The 18,754-nt window shown below is 35.1% G+C and overlaps 2 protein-coding genes across 2 annotated transcripts in view; one reads left to right on the forward strand and one right to left on the reverse strand.

Moving 5' to 3' along the window:
• The window catches only part of SpdS (Spermidine Synthase), a 108,259-nt gene extending 102,121 nt beyond the window's left edge, over positions 1-6,138 (forward strand). The window contains exons 4-5 of the mRNA XM_089086986.1: positions 1,117-1,346; positions 5,877-6,138. Of these exons, the coding sequence (XP_088943112.1) occupies positions 1,117-1,346; positions 5,877-6,074 (428 nt within the window). The 3' untranslated portion in view covers positions 6,075-6,138. The remainder of the gene's footprint in view (positions 1-1,116; positions 1,347-5,876) is intronic.
• Positions 1-18,754, reverse strand: part of LOC148954218 (prostamide/prostaglandin F synthase-like) — a 516,813-nt gene that overhangs the window by 446,275 nt on the left and 51,784 nt on the right. The gene's annotated exons all lie outside the window — the stretch shown is intronic.

Below are 18,754 nucleotides of genomic sequence, written 5' to 3' on the forward strand. Positions count from 1 at the left end.
AAAAATGTGGGTGGAAAACCAGCAAAAAATAAGCTATAAGCTTGTGGCACCAAATAGCTGAACAAGGGGCAGCTTTCTTTTAAGAGTGTTGCTGACTCTGGGGATCAACAGACTGCTGATATTTTTTAGGTTTTAACGGTCGAAAAGTTTTGTTAAATTTAACTAATTTATTCTACTTATTTATTTTCACGATCCGACGTGGTGACACTGACGAATATGTCATACTGCCTTAAAATATTTAAAATTTTGAAACAAATAAAATTAAATATTAAAAAATCGCTGTTTCCCGGTATGAATAGACCTGGGATGATTCCAGTGGCATTCCGGTAGTCTCAAGGCTGTATCCAGAATTTTTTTTTCAGGGGGGGGGGGGTTACTCAAATATTTTGTTCGGGGGGGGGGGGGTACACATTAAAAAAGTCAAAGGACGCATAAAAATTTGCGCATTTAGATAGCGTAGGCTCAAGGCCGTACCCAGGATTTTTTATCAGGGGGGGGGGGGTTACTCAAAGATTTTTTTTCGAGGGGGGGGGTGCCCTCCCTAGACTCCAGTTGGTCTCCCCCATATCCCAGTTTGCCCCCTACCCCCAGCAAAAAATTTAGTCTTCAAAAATGTTGTCAAAACTAAGATGAGCCTGTATAACTCAAGCATCTACAGAAGCGAGTCAGTTTTCTTTAGTATGTCTTTGCCTTTTCGTTGTTTGGATGAAGGATGACAGATTGCCGAAGATTGTCCTTTTCGGGCAACCGTCTTGGGCTAAAAGGAAAGCAGGTCGTCCTCGTTTGGGGTGGGAGGACATCATAAAGAGAGATTTGAAGGAAATGGGAACTTCGTGGGCGAGTGTAAAGAGGTATGCTTTGAGCAGAATGGGATGGAGGAGGAGCGTGCGTACCTGTGTTGGCCTCAGGCTGCTTGGTGCTGTGATGAGTTGTTGGTAGTAGTAGTATCTTTTCCTTTATGATACTATATGGCTAATTCTTCAGTTTTTACTGTCATGATCACTCGATTTGGAAAAATTGGCTCTGAATTTGCCCCCCCCCCCTCAGGATTTTGACGAAATTACGCAACAGGTTTAAAGAATAAGAAATGAAAAATGATTGTTGAGTTTCTTGCAGGTCCAGCAGAGAGCTTGTTTGGTGAAGAATACTATATGCTCATTTCGAAGGCCCTGCGTCACGGTGGAATTGTTTGCTCACAAGGAGAGAACCCATGGTTTCATGCAGATATTATTGACAAGCTCATTTCGGGCTGTAAAAAGATATTCCCTACTGTAGACTATGCGTATACATGCATCCCAACATACCCCGGAGGACAAATTGGCTTTCTTCTTTGTAGTAACAGTCCAGTAAGTATGTCAATGTCAGTACTCATTTTTAAAATGCTATCACATGAAAGGAAAATTTATACCATCCCATCCACGCTTCCTTCATATTCCCAGCACATAGTGTCATCAATCTTAAAAACAGAGAGTTAAACAATGAAAAATAAATAGCCAAAACAATGAAATGGTGTCAAAATAATTAATGTATATAAAAATAAACGATGCAAATTAATTTATTGTATTACTTTCACTTTTGGTGAATAAGACAAGTAGCGACCAGGCAAGTAGGCAGTGTCCCTGTGCCTATAATTGCATTCTTCCTTGGGGCATATATATTGCTTATAACTGACAAAAGAAAAATTTTAGCTAAAAATTCTAGACTTTGCAAAATATCATTCCACTTAATCAAAAAGCAGTGTTACCTCAAGAAACTGCCTCAGAAAGTAAGCCGTACTAATGCCCCACGATCAGGGCCATATATAAGGGGAGGGCACCCGGTTTAAACCCCTCCCCAATAAATTTTTTCCGACTCATAAAAAAGTACCAAAAATACATTTAAACACCTTTTTGTTGCGACTTTTGAAGTTTTTTTTTGCCCCCCCCCCCCCCAACAAAAATCCTGGATACGGCCCTGCCCTCAATACCCTTATTTCAGTAAGTTATGAAGTAGTATTGCCTCAAGGAGCTACCTCAGAAAAGATATTGATTGATTTTCCGTGAATGTTTAGAGGCACCAATGACTGATTCAAATTCATTGACTGATGTCTTACAGTACCTTGATCGAACCTAATCAAGAATCAGCTTTATATCGGGAAGCTACCTCAGAAAGAAGACTGAATTCGTGATGGATGTCCCTCAAAATTTTGATTGAGCTGAATCAAGAAGCAGTATTACCTCAAGAAGCTACCTCAGAAAAAGCACTCACTCATGTCTAATACTATATGTATTATGACGAGAGTCATGCATACTCCTGCCATTTACCCGTGCCCCAGCCATTTAAACATTTGCCTCTCAATTACTTGGACTATCTGTCTTGGCTTTTCTCTGTCGACAATTACCCAGCGTCTTGATGCAACCTATGCAACCTATTGCAAAATACTTGATAACTTCAATTCAAATTTAGAGGAATTAATCATGAAGAAGCGTTACCCCAAGAAGCATAATGAGAAAGGACACTGACTGATGCCCTGGAAAGTACATTGATTGAACTTAAATAAGTTCAATCAAACGAAGGCGCTCACTGATGTCCAGCAAAACATTGATATGACTTCGAAAAGTTCCTCAATAGGTACCCCGATAATCAGTCTTCCCAGAGTTATAACATTTTTAGGAGCATCTTAGTGGTTTTATGCTCAAAGGGGTCATAGCAGATCCATCTTAGTTGAGCCAATATTGTTCGTCATTATGCCGAAACTTTAAGAAGTTACAAGAAGTAACCTCAAGAAGCTTCCTCAGAAAAGGCACTTACTCTTGTCCCACAATACCTTGATTGGATATAATCAAAAAGCAGCGTTGCCTCAAGAAGGTACCCCCGAAAAGGTAGATGTCCTAGCTCCAGGGTTTCTTTAGAAGTGCCTTTAATATCTATTCGTTGGTGTTATCGTACCTCTAAACTCATTGCAGTGACGTATTTAGGTTGTTGCGTATGAATTTCGACACATCCTGGAGGACGTTTTTGCTTCTTTGAATGAGCTTGGAGCCTAAATTGAATGAGTTCGGAGCCTTAACTTCGGAAAAAAGCAAGTTTTCGCTTATTTGGCTTGAACCTAAATTTCTTCGCTACTAGATTTTGGAAACATAATTCTTATGATTTTACTAGTATATTAGGATTATTTTTTTTTTTTTTTTTTTTTCAAACCCAAGACACCATTTTTACAATATCTTTAAAACCTTATAAATCATGATTTAGCAAAATCACGAGGCTCGAAAGACTTTCTATGGGTCTTATTTGTACTGTAGATCTATTTCTGAAAGTTTCCCTTTCAGAACACAAAGTTTATCCAGGTTCATTTGAGGCCTATGCACTTTGGACAGGGAACGGCTTGAGCCGGACACTTCAAAAGACCTTCCTGGGTTTTAGCCTAGGGTCTGAAATTATTCCTAAATGCTTCATTCACCTAACTCATTGTTTCCCAAAGTGTCGTACTCGTACTCCAGGGGTACGAGAAAACTTTGACGGGGGTAGGCTTTACTTTGGTGTTTGGCGAGGATATGCATCTGCACCATACAAAACACAGACTATTGGACATGAAATCACGGCTCTGGTCACAATTAAAATCCGAAAAACCAAGTTATGACGACATGTCATCTCACCACAAACAATTTTATCTTTCTTAACAATCCGAATGAATGTTATTTGCAATAACTTTTATTTGTATTTTATTATGAATAATTGTATTCTTCTATTATTATTATTTTGTGTATGTACCAAATAAGTTACATACAATTTTTTAATTGCTATTAAAATCAAACTAAATCCAGCCATTTATTTGTGTTAAATAAATTAGTTTTTTTTTCACGAGGAATACTCAGTGTCCCAAAAACTATAAAAAAGGTTACGCGTATGTCAAAAGTTTTTTGGACATACACTAACTCAACCACTTTCCGAGGTAACAAAAGCAAAGGAGTTTTAACCAGAGATACCAACTCTCAAGTAAGTATTCTTTGAATTAAGGCTAATATATTGTTAATATAAGCAAAGCCATTTTCATTTAAATTTGATTTAGGAATAATAACGTACATTCAGAAATAATAATATAAATGTTATTCAGAATAGTACTAACTATATCTCAGTAGTACTAACTCAGCAGCTCCTCGTTTAGAATTTTACTGTTTTTGGTAATTTTTTATCGATTTGGGTCAAAAATTTATGAAGTAAATGGAAAACTAATAAAAAGGGAAAAATTCCAATGGGCGAAGGAGCCCCCCACCCACCTTGTCAGCATTCTTAACAATGGCAAAATAACAATTTTTTAATAAGTTTCACAACAAACACGTGTCAAGTACAACAAAATACAATCTCTCTAATTTATGAGAGTTTAATAATAATCATTTTTAATATTAATAAGAGTTTAACATTAATAATAATCATTGAAATTACAAAAAGAACCTTTGCAATTAATTAATATTAATTGATCAGTGGCACTATAACCTAAAGATGTGACACTGAACTGAAATATAGTAAGTTTGAAAAAAACCAAAAAAAAAACAGGTTAATCAAATGAAAAAAAAAAAAAAAATTATTAAAAGGGGTAAAAACTGTGATAATTTCTCTTTGCTGAATAAGGGATTTTACTAAAAACGTCTTTTTTTTAATTAATTTATTAGGAAGTGTAGATCAAGCAAATGAATCTGGCTGCTCTTGATTTTCAGAGGGGAAGGTGACTCGAAATTCCAACTCGGTAACGCCATGCTTTCTATAACCATAGTATTTTTAATTCTGACAATTTTTAAGGCTGTAAATTATATGAAAACTGTAAAAAATCATAAAATTTAGATATCTTTTTAGGAGGGGGGGGGGGGGTCAAAGACTTTTCTTCTCCATTTACATAAATGAGTTAGCCCTTTACTGAAAAAATTGATGTTTCAAATGACATAACGGATATAAAACCATTCATTCGAGTGGTATTTTGGAATCTATGTCTAACGAGATAAATAGTTTTGAGGTACCAAGGACATCAAAACAAAACAAAATACCCCCCCCCCCCTCCCCAAACCCATCTTAGATCTATTCAAATATGAAAACTATGATTTTGTAAGATTTTTCTTCATTTTCATTGGCTGTTTCAAAACTATGAAGTTTCTAGGGTAGTACCACATTTTCCTCCAGTGTTACCACGTTTAACCGTTAAAATAAATAAAACAAATAGTTACACTTGACAACTCCTTTTCATCCGTAACTTCTTACATTAACAATACGACTACACCTTCTTAAATTTTTTGGTGGCATATATTTTTTGCTAATTTTTCCTAATTTTTCACCCACATTTTTCTTCTTTTTTTTGTGACCCGTTACTACCAAAAACTTGTATGCACTTGTATGGATATATTTTACAGTAAAAGTTGAGTTTGCAATTCTTCCTAGTTTTGGAAGATATATGGGGCTGTGTTATTTTGAATTTCTTAAAGTTTCTTTTGAGCGTTTATAGATAATTGTCATGTCTATAGAAAGGAAAATTGAAAGTAAAAAATTTAATTCAAAAAGCTTCAGCTTAAAATGGCTGACAGTTTAAAAAAAAAATATAAGATTTAAACAAAAATAAATTTAAAAAGCATGGACCTGGTAAGTATTGTTAGCTCATAAATATTTGTTAGTTCAAAACAATGAAAAATCAGAATTTTTATTCTGATAGTTTCGGGTTTAAGCTCTTAAAGTTTAAAGCTTACGCTTCAAGCTTAAGCTTAAGATTTAAGCTTCATCAATTCAAAAAACCAGGTATCACTTTCACTGTCCTTGGTGCTTGGAAAATAAAGTTCACGAACTCATCCCTTACGGCCGTAAAGTAACTGAACTGCCGAATAAAAGCTAATTGAACTTAATACTTTTTTTTTCAGGACACTGATTTCCGAAGACCTGTAATTTCTTTTTCTGAAATAGAAATGGGAGAAATGAATCTACGATATTATAGCCCAAAAATTCACAGTGCATCGTTTGTGCTACCTCGATTTATTGAAAAGCTTCTCGTCGAAAAGTCGAAAGAAAGATCATCTTGGGATAACGGTCAGCGTTTGAATGTTCACCGTTTTTATTAATGCTGAAATTTTTACCTTGCTTTATAATGTATTGGGTAAAAGGAATAAATTGGATTGAAGCCAATTGAATGTTTCGATATTTGGTAAACCCCAAAATAAAAAATATGAAGGGCTATAGCCTTCACTTTGGATGATTTCTGGATTCTCTAATAGCCAAAGTCAGCCATTTTAAAACATCGCAGGAATTTTTTAGGCCACAATTATTCGATAATCCTCTTATTTGGCTTTGGATTATTACCACCTATGTCAGCAGTCATTCCATACAACTGACAGCAATTCACCAGGAACAATATTGCTTCACAATGTTAAAATTGGGCAACAGGGGCGACAATTTGTCGGCACAATTCTCCTTCCTCCCTAGATTTTGAGTTTTTTTGTTTTAATTGAAAGAAAATGAACCCCCCCCCCCCTCGCATCTGAGAAACACCATTGTTTTATCTTCATTTTACAACATTTGAAAAAATCCTCCCCTCCCCCATCCCTAAATTTTTGTGAATATGCGCCCCTGTTGGGCTTTAATTTTGAGCTTGCCCTAAACCCTATAATCTTATGCCTATAGATCAGGGCTTCCTAAACATTTTCATTCACGACCCCATCTACGATTAAAGACCCCATATAAATATAATTGAAAGACAAATAAACATTTTTTTGATGGTTCATTTATTACGTAACAATATACATATACACATGAAAATATATAGTTTTAGAATTCGCTTAAAAATATACAAAAATATAAAATGAAAATTCCACAAAAGTTGAAAAGTTGTCTTTATTATAATTACAAAAATTATATGGCCTATTTTTCGTCGGAATTGCATTTTTTGCAATAACATAAATAAAAGAGAATTCTGACCGGCTTAGTTCAATCGAATATATTCGAAGTCGTTGGAAAGGAAAAACTTTAGTGAGATGGATGTGCCGGTTTTTTATTGCATAACAAATTAAATCTTGGTTGAATGTTTGAAACTGCTGGATGTAAGACCTTTTCAACATTTTTTTAGCGATGAACAATATTATGGTTTGATATGTGTTAAAGCTCAGAAAGTAACTTCACATAAATATGTGCTGTTGAATGGCAGAAGAACATATAAAGCCATAAATCTGCTATTGTAGGAAATTTAGTTCTGGTTTTGATCCATAATTCAGTCAAAAGCTTTTTTTGGAAATTGTAGTTTTAAGTTTGAATCACTCAAAAGCTCAGAAAATTCCTCTTGAGCTTTAATGGCAAGCGATCTATCTCAGTTAAATCAAATCAAAACAGATTTTGAATCCAAGCTACCTTTTTTAAATCAATTTAATATAATCAAATTTATCATAAATCAAATTTAATATAAAATATGTACAGAACTAGGTCTCTAGCGCTTTTAAGTGATCTACAATAATTTTTGCAATAAAAGTTTTACAATGATTTTTCTCGATTATAAAATTGTCGACACTGGAAAATATTTCGAACGATTTTTTTTTCTATCCTATCTCCAAATTTTAATCTTTTTAATAAAACTTTCGATTTTATCATTATCGCAGTTTTTTCCTTGAAGAGACAAGTTGACATCGTTTAATTTTGCAAAGATATCAGACAAATAACACAGCTTGGATAGCCATACAGTAAGTCGTTTTGAAGAAAAGCAGCAAGTTCACATCTTCGTTCGGTTAAGAATATTTCAATTCCGTCTTTTAAAAATAATAATATTCTTAAAATTTGACCTCTTCACAACCATCTTATTTCTTCACTTAAGAATAAAGTTGTTTAGATGGAATCTATATCCTCACAATGATTTGAAAACAAGTCATTGCTAAGGACGTGGCCCTAAGTACAATTTATGATCTTAACAGCATTCTGAAGCACATCGTTCAATTAGGGTGCTAATGTTTTTGCTGCAAGGACATCTCGGTAAATAAGGCAGTGAGTAAAAGTTATATGGTTATAATTAGTAGCTTGAAATAATGATTTAAAACCAATGTTTTTGCCCCTCATCGCTCTTGCACCATCTGGGCATATTCCACAGCAATTTTTCCATTCTAGACCTTCAGTCTTTAAACATTCATCAACTTTACAATTTATGTATTTCTCTCTCGTATGTTATAAATACTTGACTTTAATATTTAAATATTTGGCTTCAAAATCTCTTGCGACCCCATGATTGCTACGCGATCCCATTTGGGGTCGCGACCCATATTTTAGGAAGGCCTGCTATAGATAGATATATGAAAAGGTTAGGAAGTTATACCATACCACAGACAATTATTCTTTGCCGGAGACAGCTTTGCTTCACAAGGTAAGAACTGGCCAATGACCTTAAGCTCACACTCAGCCCATGTGTGAATTTTATAAATACTCGATCTGTTCCAGGCAGTGGCGGATTTAGAGGGGGGTGCACGCCCCCCCCCCCAATAACATAGTCTAAAGTAGTGAAATTTACTTAATTAACACAAATTTGCGTTAATTAAACTTGCTCCTAACGCAAGTTTATCGGATCAACCTATTTTGCGCCCCCCCTAAAAAAATCCTGGATCCGCCCCCGGTTCCAGGCTAAAAAGCTACTGATCAATCGCTTTTCTAATTCAATTTTTTATGATTATGAAGTCGATTGGCAAACAAAATTGGATCCAACTACTTGATAATATGTTACATGATAATATTCTTGGCACTTTTATCGTTACTGCTTCTATGACTAATTATTCCATAAAATAGACAACACTTCTAAAGATAAGATTGCTTCCTGAAAGGGGTAGAGGTGAAAATGCATCTCATAAAGACCCTGAGATTAGCAGGTACAATTAGGGGCGTAATATGGCTAACTTCAGTCACCATCTAGCCAGTTTCTGCCCTACCCTGTGTGTTAGATTAGACGGGTTTAAGCAAGTAATAGCTGCCAAAATCTCGCATTGGGGGGGGGGGGGGTTAATCCTCCTGGACGTATGAAGTGCCTACCCTGACACTAAAATAGACCCTTGAAGATGGGAGAAAGAAGTTCCCGGCTTTGAGGATCAGGTGCTGCTTGCCGCTGATGGCTTGCAAGTGGTGAGTGACTCTTCCTTCTTTTTCGAGGGAAAAGGGTTGCCTACCGAAGCCGAATTATAGCCAGCGTATGGGGTTTTTAGGATAGATTTAACAATGGTGATCAATTTGACACTAACAAACAAGGTTCTTCTAACTAGCGAAAACAAGATAGAGAAGCCCGATTTCAAAATATTGTACCCGAGGAAGCATTAATTGCCCAGTGGATATTGGTACTGGTTTTTTTTTGTGGGGGGGGGGGAACTTTTCCTTTCTGGCCTGAACCTTGGCTCACTTTGTAATCCCACCCATAATAATAATTGCTTTATAATTCTCACCCAATTTTTTTTTCTTTTTACAAAAATAAAATAGAGCCAACTAGCACATAAAATAGCAACAAATCACGTGATAATATGCTCCCATTTTTTTCTCTCGGGGTCGTACTTCTTATATGACCTGCTATTCCAAAAGAGAGACAACCATTGCTCTCCAGAGATAGTATCTTAGCCTAGTATCGAATAAACCAAATGAAGTCAACAAGCATGTAAAATTGCTACCAGTCACGTGTCAATGTAATCCTGTTTTCGGTCCTTAGGTCCGTAATGCTTACTGGACTAGTTGCTCCGTAAAGAGGTAATAATCTCCGGAGATAGAAATAAGAGAAGGACTGGGCAGTGGTCCTTGTGCTTAGTGTTCTTACCAACTGTACATTTAAATTGTGTTTGGTACCGCTTTTTTACAAAATAATCGCTTCACAGTTCATCTTAAAAGAATAGTACTTTTCGATACGAAAATTACTATCAACAACAGTTTAAGTATAATGCTAATTTTCATTTTCAGATTTGAAAAAGTGCGAAATTATATTAGAGTTCAAAATCCTTTTTTGCTGCGATTGCAGCCAAGGTAAGCATACAGAATGGATTTCAGAGATATTGGGCGAGAGGACGGATGCTAAACATAATCATCATATTTTAAAGTTTTCCATGAAGGTAAAGAGAAAATGGGAGACTGTTCTCCTGTACTTGCGTGTTAAAAAGTGTGTTTTAATACCATTGGTTTATTTTTTTGACGTAGTTTTGCAGGCAATCACAGGATTTCTTATTCCCGGAGAGAGAAATAGCATCGCTTTTAAACTGGGCGGATTAATTCTGAGCAACAAATCTAGCCTGACAAGAAAATGCAATTTCTGGAGAGACAAAAAAACTCCTTTAAAACACGTGGTTCTTTGTGACAAATATCAAGCCAGAGAAATAACTTTTTTAGTTACAATTGTCTGACTCGTAAAGATGTAACAAAAATGGATATATTTTATGCGTTTTTTGAGGGTTTTATCGTGTAACCCCCCCCCCCCCCAAAAAAAAAAAAATATTGTGTAAAACACCCCCTGAAAAAAATCCTGGATACGGCCCTGACCTTAGGGCAACATATCCTTACAATTTTTTTTATTTTATGGAAAGGTGGTATAGCGAGTTTTTATTAAATCCAATCAATCGGTTTTTTGTTGTAATTTGTTAATTTTTCTTTATGCTGATTATACTGCTTATTTCATAATTTTCTTGTAAAACAAATTATTTGTACAAGAAAACATTCAATTTATAACAATCTTTGTTTTCATTTATTTAAATGTATTTATTTTATTATTATCGTTATTAATATAAAATGATTATTATTATCATCTTATAAATATAGTATTAATATAAATTTAGCATTCACCGTTTATTTTTATTTATTACTATTCATTTTTTTTACTCGTTATTTATTGTTATAGTTATCACTTATTATTATTATTATTATGCCTTGCTTACTTTACAGTTAATGTAAATTTATTTATATATTTAAATACAATGTTTATTTTATAATAATTTTTTGTTTTTACTTGGTAAAATAAATAATCTTGATTTGACCATTTAAAAAGCTGAATATATGCTCATAAAAGCTATGAAGTAAAGCGCTGCAATATTTTTTAGGCAGTAATATACTTAATGGAAATATAAAGAAAAAATATTCCCGTTTATATTTGTTTTTCTAGAAAAGAATTTAATTTGTAATTTTTTTTTTTTAGAAAAGATGCTTTTCCAATTTAATTGTTGTTTTTTCTGCTTGATTTAACATCAGTTGAGGTTGTTACAGAAGAAGCTTTAAGAGCTTACAGGTCAGAGCTCAACAAGATCCTTCTCTTCAGCCGGATCGACAATCCCATCCATTTAAGTGGAAAAATAAAACGTGATGGTTTCCGCGAGGTAATACAATAGATGGTGTTGATGCATACATACTTTCTTTTAGGCTGTGTTCCAGATAGCTGTTACTATTAAATACAACTTGTTATTTATTATTATTTGCGTTTTAAAACACCAGATAGTAAATGAAATTTGGTCAGTTATGTAGTGTAAGTGCAAAAAGAATTAAAATGTCAACATCTGTTGCTTATTATGAGTACAACTGTAAGAATTTAGAAGCAGGATTGCCACCTATGGTCATTTATCGGTATTTTTAGTGACGTTTTTCTTGCCAAATGATTTTTTGGCCTATAAATGTTCTCTATTTTTGCTTTTATTCATGTTTTTTTTTTAGTTTCGTGAACACCGCGAAATTCAAACAAAAACGTACATAAACATTTAATTCTGAGTAAAATTAGTGTTATCCTAGTCTTGAGGTGACAGTCTGTACCTATTCAGATAGGTTAAGAGTCAGTAGCGGTTCTATGCCTGGGTAAAGGGGAAGCTACCCCCCCCCCCTCAGTTTTTCGAAATCTGACATTAAATATCTTATTTATATTTTTACACTTCTGGACAATATATTTTGCATTCCATTCATCAAGAAGGTATAATACCCTTTTATTTTTATTCAACCTGCTTTTTATTCAGTGGTTCGTTTCCTATTTTCTTGCTAATTTAACTTAAAATTAGCGAAAACTATACTGTTTCTATGGCTTTCAAGAAGAAAGGAAGCAAATTATGATTTTTTCGCTCCGTTAGTGATTTTGTACATTAAAGTCTTAGTGATTTATTTCTGACTTGGTAGCAACCGTTATTTAAAATTATAACGTGTTATAGGATGAAGGTATTAAAAATAAGTAATTATGTTTAATGGTAATTGGCTTCTGGACCACACCCTTAGCTCATGCTGCTCTTTATTGCCAACGTTTTTTCTGTTGTTAAGAAATCGAAATCTATCATTAATGTTGTCTAAGAACCCAAGTCTTAGTCCAATATTATTCTAAAAGAAATCTTCATCTCAGTAAAAAAATGGTTGCAACATGGTCCAGATTTTTGCTATACGGGCGCAAGTATTAAGTATCCGAACCTTGGCGTTTAACTAACTATAGTTAAACTGCAGTCAACTTGAAGTCCCTTGTCCTCCTTAGTCCTCCCAACTCCTTAGTCCTCCTTGGACAGTGGTTGACTTGTGTAAATCCTGTCACTGAGTAAAGTCCCTTGTCCTCCTTAGTCCTCCCAACTGCTCTAACTCCTTTATCCTTGGGTACTTGTGTAACTTGTGGTACTTGTGGTACTTGTGGTTGAATTGTGTAAATCTTGTCACTGAGTAAAGTCAATTCCTAATAACTTATGGATGTTGGGATTTTTGACAAAGGTGTGGCAAAAACATTTGAAAGGGACTTAATTTAAGTTCCCCTGACAATTTTTGTAATTGGTATGAAAGTTATATTTAATTTTTAAACACCTTCCCATACTAATTTGTTTTATCATGATTATTTGACTAGGAGCGCTGCTAGTTTTGCATCTGAGTGACGAAACACAACAAGAGCGAGTCGTGTGACCAGACGATAACCCTGAGAGTTTGTAAATTCTTTTTTCCTTTCCTCAACCTGAGAGTTTACCCTAACTTAACAAATCGTATTAAAAACTTTTTTCAGGAATTTGGTAAGGTTAGAGAATCAAGAGAAGCTTCTTTTTTATGTGTGAATTTCTATTCTGTTCATCTTTTTATCATTTGTTTGCATTTATTTTTGCTGTACATTTCGTGCGTTTTTACTTTTCTTTAGTTTATCGTTTGGTAAATATAGAGTAGTTGATATAATTGACCTACGAATAAAGTGAATATACCACTCGATGCCATTTTTTATGCTCTTTCTGAGTATAGTCATCGCTTTTCTCGCAAGTTCAATTTTAAGCCCAGAAAATAATAATTTCTTTCTATAGTTTTTGGATATAAAAATGGGTTAAAACATATGTTTTAAACTTACTATTTCATTATAAATCCATTTTGTAAAAGTTGTGTAATTCGTAAACATTGATTTGTCAAGATTAAGAAGAATAAAAAGATTTAAAAAAAATCTGCCTTGTTTTCTTCTTATTCTGTTAGGCCGCTTAAAAACTGCCGTTTCACCTTCTGTCGAAAAATATCAAAGCCGACAGAAGAAAAATGGCGGATGAAAAATGGAGAAATTATTTTAAATGTTTTTATCCGACTTTTTTGTGACAAATCAATGTTTGTGGATTATATAACGGTACTTTTTAAGAATCCGGTAAACACGTGAAAAGTGAAGTTCGGTTAATGCTAATGAAATAAAACCAAATAGGATGAAAATATAATAATTTAGAAACAAATTTGGGCTATATCTTTGCACATTTGGGGGGTGGGGGTAAAGCATAGCATATATTAAATACGTAACCTAACCTATTTATCTTTTTTTGCCCCTTTAACCCCAAAAAACTAAAGTTTAAATCTTTGTCACGGAGTGAGTATTACTTCGCTAGGCAGCGGAATCCTGTTTTTGAATAGCATCTTTGAGATTTTGATGCGGTCTTTCTCGCGTGTTTACCGGATTCTTAATAAGTACCTATATAACTTTAACAAAATGGATTTTATAATGAAATAGTAGGTTTGAAACCACTGTTTTAACCCTTTTTATACCCAACAGCCATAGAAAGAAAGTATCATCTTCAAGGGTCCGAAAAAGGCTTAAAATTGAATTTGCGAGAAAAGCGATTTCTATTTCCATCTTCAGCTTATCTTAAAGATGTGCATCTCCAGGGATTTTGTTCCAAACTCTTTCCTGAAAGGGGTCATTTCATCTGTCGCCAAAAAAGGAAAAGATCCAAACAAATGCAAATCTTATAGACCCATAACCGTCTCGTGCATCTTGAGCAAAGTGTTTGAAAATGTGATCTTCTCTGAGCTTGATACTGGACACTTTGGGGACAATCATCTTGGATTCCAGAAAGGTCTCGGGTGCCCAGAGGCTCATCGCCTTCTTGCTAACGTACTTATGGACTCGGAAGGAAAAAAGTCGCCTCTGTATATGTGCACTATTGATATATCGAAAGCATTCGATAGCGTCAATCACATGCAAGCAATGAATGCTCTACTGCACAATGGAGCAAGTTCGGGCATAGTGAGTACTCTGAAATTTTGGTACGAAAATTCGACTGTGTTGGCCAAGTGGAAAGGCAAAATTTCAGATCCTGTAAAAGTCAAAAGAGGTGTAAGGCAAGGCAGCGTTCTAAGTCCTCTTATTTTCAAACATGCCATCTCCAAGATTCTGGGCTGTATCTCGCCCTCTCTCCTATTGCATGGAAGTGACCTATCTTACTTGGCAAACGCTGATGACGTCCTTCTGCTCAGTAGAACCAAAGCAGACTTACAAGAGAACCTCAATCGACTCTTAAGTGATTTTCAATCTATTGGGCTTTCTATTAATATTGATAAGTGCGAATTTTTATCCTTTAATGCACCGCAAAGTGATTCCGTCACTCTCGGAAATCATGTTGTCCCTACAGTATCGGAGCTGAGATATCTTGGTATAACGATTGCGGAAACAATTATTAAAACTAGACAAGCAATTGTTAAGCAAACAACTAAAGCCATTAAATGTGCTTATGCGTCTGTAGTGCCGAATCACGGACGATACTCCAGGAAATCTTTTACTTGGATTTATTGTTCTGTCGTGTCACCTCACATAACCTACCTTGCTAAGGTATCCAACATGCTGTCAGTGAGAGACACTGAAAACATCAAAAAGTGCTACTATAAATTTGCAAAATTTTTACTGTACATACCCAAGCGTTATAGGAATTCCCTCCTTGAAAAATATGGTCTTAAGGAGCCATCCAAACAACGGTTTTGCATTCGAAAGAATTCAGTGCTAAAAGTTAATTTCGATAGACGACGTTTCTCACCTGCATTTACTTGAGTGTCATGAATTACACTGTGTTGTATCTTTATCTTTTTGAAGCTGGTTTCTTTTTCTTTTCTCTTTTCCTTTTTGCAGTGCTCCACTATAATCTATTTTTGTAAATGGTGGGTGAATAAATGTTATTATTATTATATATTGAGAAAGAGAATAAAAAATTGCACCGAGTGGTATGTTCACTTTATTCGTAGGTCAATTATATGAACTGCATCATATTTACCTGTTGTTTTTAGGCTTTTCTTCTTTTCGTCCTTTTGACCATTCAAGTAGTTGCGGACATGAAGCCATACGCTAATTGTACGAAAAGCCAAGACAGATAGTCCGAGTGAGTGAGATGGCAAATCTGGCATAATTGAATTAAAATCAAGTAGTTGCGAACGTCAAGCCATACGCTAATTGTAGAAAAAGCCAAGACAAAAAGTCCGAGTGAGTCAGATGGCAAATCTGGCATAAGCCCTTTTTCGGATTATATAAAAATTAATTGGATTGGTAAGATGAATTGGCATGAATGATACCCAACCAGTCTTTTTTCAAGCAATTTTTTGCTTTAGTGTAACTTGTCATTTTGAGTTATGTTTTTGGAATAAAAAAAAAATTGAATTAAATACTGACAAATATCTGAACTTTTGACATCTGAACCTGGACAAACTAATCAGAACTACTGTTGAGTTGACTGTAGTCAAGTAAACTAACGCAGCTAAGGTTCCAAACGCACTCATTGTGTCGGCTCACTCTACTAGAATATGAAACGGCTCAAAATAAATATCTGAAGGCACTGAAGACCATAGAAAAGACGCCAGATAGCGTTATATTTAACGATCATTGCCCTTTGTTCATTTTGGACTTCTATTCTTTATCCTCAATCAAGGTGCATACGCTTTGAAAAGCAAAAACTCAAATGAATAGTATGTCATCATTTTCATTGCTCTCATTGGTTGTAAAAAATAGCCAATAATGTAAATCCCACCCTTTAAATTTTAAATATTCTTGAATCTCTCAATTTCGACGTCTGGATTATATTGTAATAAAAGGTCTTTGAAAGGCACGTCAAATGAGCCAAAACAACTAGATAATACAGAAAATATTGCATGAAACTAGTTTTTATTAAAGGCCTAGAGTGGCTCAAAGGGTGTTGGGTCTCTTACATCCGAGCAGAAACTTAAAAATCAAGTATATTTTGAAAGAGACGACTAACACCACTGAACTCAGGTAGATTTTCTTTAAATAAATTCTGCAGCCATGAAGGTACACGTAAAAAAGTTCATGATTCTAGCCAGTAAAATTTAGTTTCTTAAATCTATCGGTTTTTGTATAAATTTATGAATAGATAATTCTCAGCCTCTGCGCAGGGGATTAAAACTAATTATTATCCTCTGATTTCAACAAGATGTAACATAATCACCTTCCTGCTACAAGATATCTATACAAATTCCGTTTTACGCTCTTTTAATCCTATTAGCCGAAGAGGTATTTATTAGTAGAGTAAATCTAGGAGGGGGGGGGTACCTAATAAATTAGCACCCAGATAAATAATATCTAGAATTCTAATAACACAAAGATTATTTTCACAGTTCCAAGCACAAAAAAAAATTATCTTAGATAACTTATCAAAAACCGGTATTACTACTCCCCCCCCCCCCGGATTAAGTTCAAAGAATGCATCAACCATGATGTATTTATATACTACTAACCAGCCAAGAGCCGAGTTTACCTGATTCGTAGTCGCTATCAGAAAGCTCGCTCAACAAACTAGTTTCTACACCTCACTCAACGGCTTGGACATTCGGGGCTTGCAGGTAAGACCCTAGTTTGCCTGTACCTTCAACACAGGTCTGTGATTATAATTCGTCTCTAAAACTGACCTTGGGCAGGTAAGTGAAGCACAGGTGCTGACAGGTTTCAAATCATAACGTTACTAAGAGTCAACTGTTCTGAATTTTATTTTCTTAGTTTTAATTTTCGAGATTTAAAGTGACTTTCACCGTCCTGGTGGTTTCAGGAGTGTTTCTTTAAAATTTGTTTTGCTTTAAAAGTTTAGATGTGTGCACAATTTAAATTCTGACACACTTTTGAATTTGTACACCACGATAACACTACTAAAAACATACTGCAGCACCAAGTCACCGGTGGCCAATACAATAGTGCAGGCACCTCCTCTATCTCAATCTCTTCAAAGCTTCACTCTTTATCCCCTCCCATGAAGTCCCTTGTAATCCTTCCTCATCCTCTTCCCGCTCCAATCGGGGACTGCCTTTTTTTGGTCCCTCCCCGAATGGATGACCAAAGAGTGCAATCTTTCGTAATCTGTCATCCTTCATCTGTAAAATACGGCGTAGCCATCTTGACCTTTCTTTCATCATAGCACCAGAAAGTTAAGAGACTAAAACGGGTTTAATTTAAATAAAGCAGCGACATTGCCTGGTTTAATTTAAAGAAAACAGTGAAAGCAGTTGTCACTGCTTTATTTAAATCAAACCCGTTTTTATCTCGTATTTTTTCTTAAATTGGAAAGCAGTATGGTCTAAGAAATTATTTCAGTATCAGAAAGTTGGATCGAACCACAGTTTTTATACAGCTGATTGTTTGATACACAGTAAGTCGAATGAGTACCGAAGTCTGTCCTTAGACAATTCCTCTGGAAAGCATTTAACATATCTTCCCTGGCCTTTCAAAGTGCCCACTCTTCAAGACCACAATTGACTACTGTAAACGTGTCTTCCTATACCCTTAGTGGCTTCCAATACCCCAATTTTACTTTGTAGACTTATCTTCCTATTCTTCCAAACTTTTTTTTACTGTAAAAAGGCACTCTCTGCCTTGGCGATTCTCCTTCTTAAATCCTCGCTGCAATGTATATTTGTATAAATAGATCTTTAATTTGCATATAAATGTGAAATCTCTATACTACTGTCTTAATTTTTTTTAAAGTACTATGCCCTTTCTTTATCCCCTTTATTGCTGCAAAATCATAAAGGCACTCAATTGATCTCTTTTGAAGGGAGGGAGGGTACGCATTTAGGGCTAAATTTCAGGTTTTTGAAACGCTTTAACTTGTCTATCCAGAACATTTGCAGGGGCTAGTCTCAAGGAAACCTGAGGTAATTTTCCCTATACCTCTCTCTTGAGGTTTTACTTTTTGGACTGCGAGGAAAACTCCTCTTTTATGCTCGGGCAGACGGAATTAGCTCTTTTGAATTTTAGTCAGTATTTACTTTATCTATTATCTAGCAACAGAACCCGTTGGAAAAGGCATTAAAAAACATACTGTATGCCCGTTTTTGAGGGCCGAGCGAAATATTTTTGCTCTTTTTCACCAACACAAAACTTGAAGGCCTTCTACCCCGAACCCTAAAGAGTGTTTTGGAAGTTTTACTCGACAAGATACACTTGCGCAATGTTTATCATCATTATAACAAAATCCACAATCTGAATAGCTAGATATGTTCGCTTGGCTTAAGAGTCAGGGTATCCGTAGTATATCGTCACCCAATTTTTTTTCACAATTGTAACTGGCTGGCAGTTACTGAC

The sequence above is a fragment of the Artemia sp. Qi Xiang Cuo genome, chromosome 3, assembly GCF_049724085.1.
Source record: "Artemia sp. Qi Xiang Cuo chromosome 3, ASM4972408v1, whole genome shotgun sequence".
Classification (NCBI taxonomy): Eukaryota; Metazoa; Arthropoda; class Branchiopoda; order Anostraca; family Artemiidae; genus Artemia; species Artemia sp. Qi Xiang Cuo.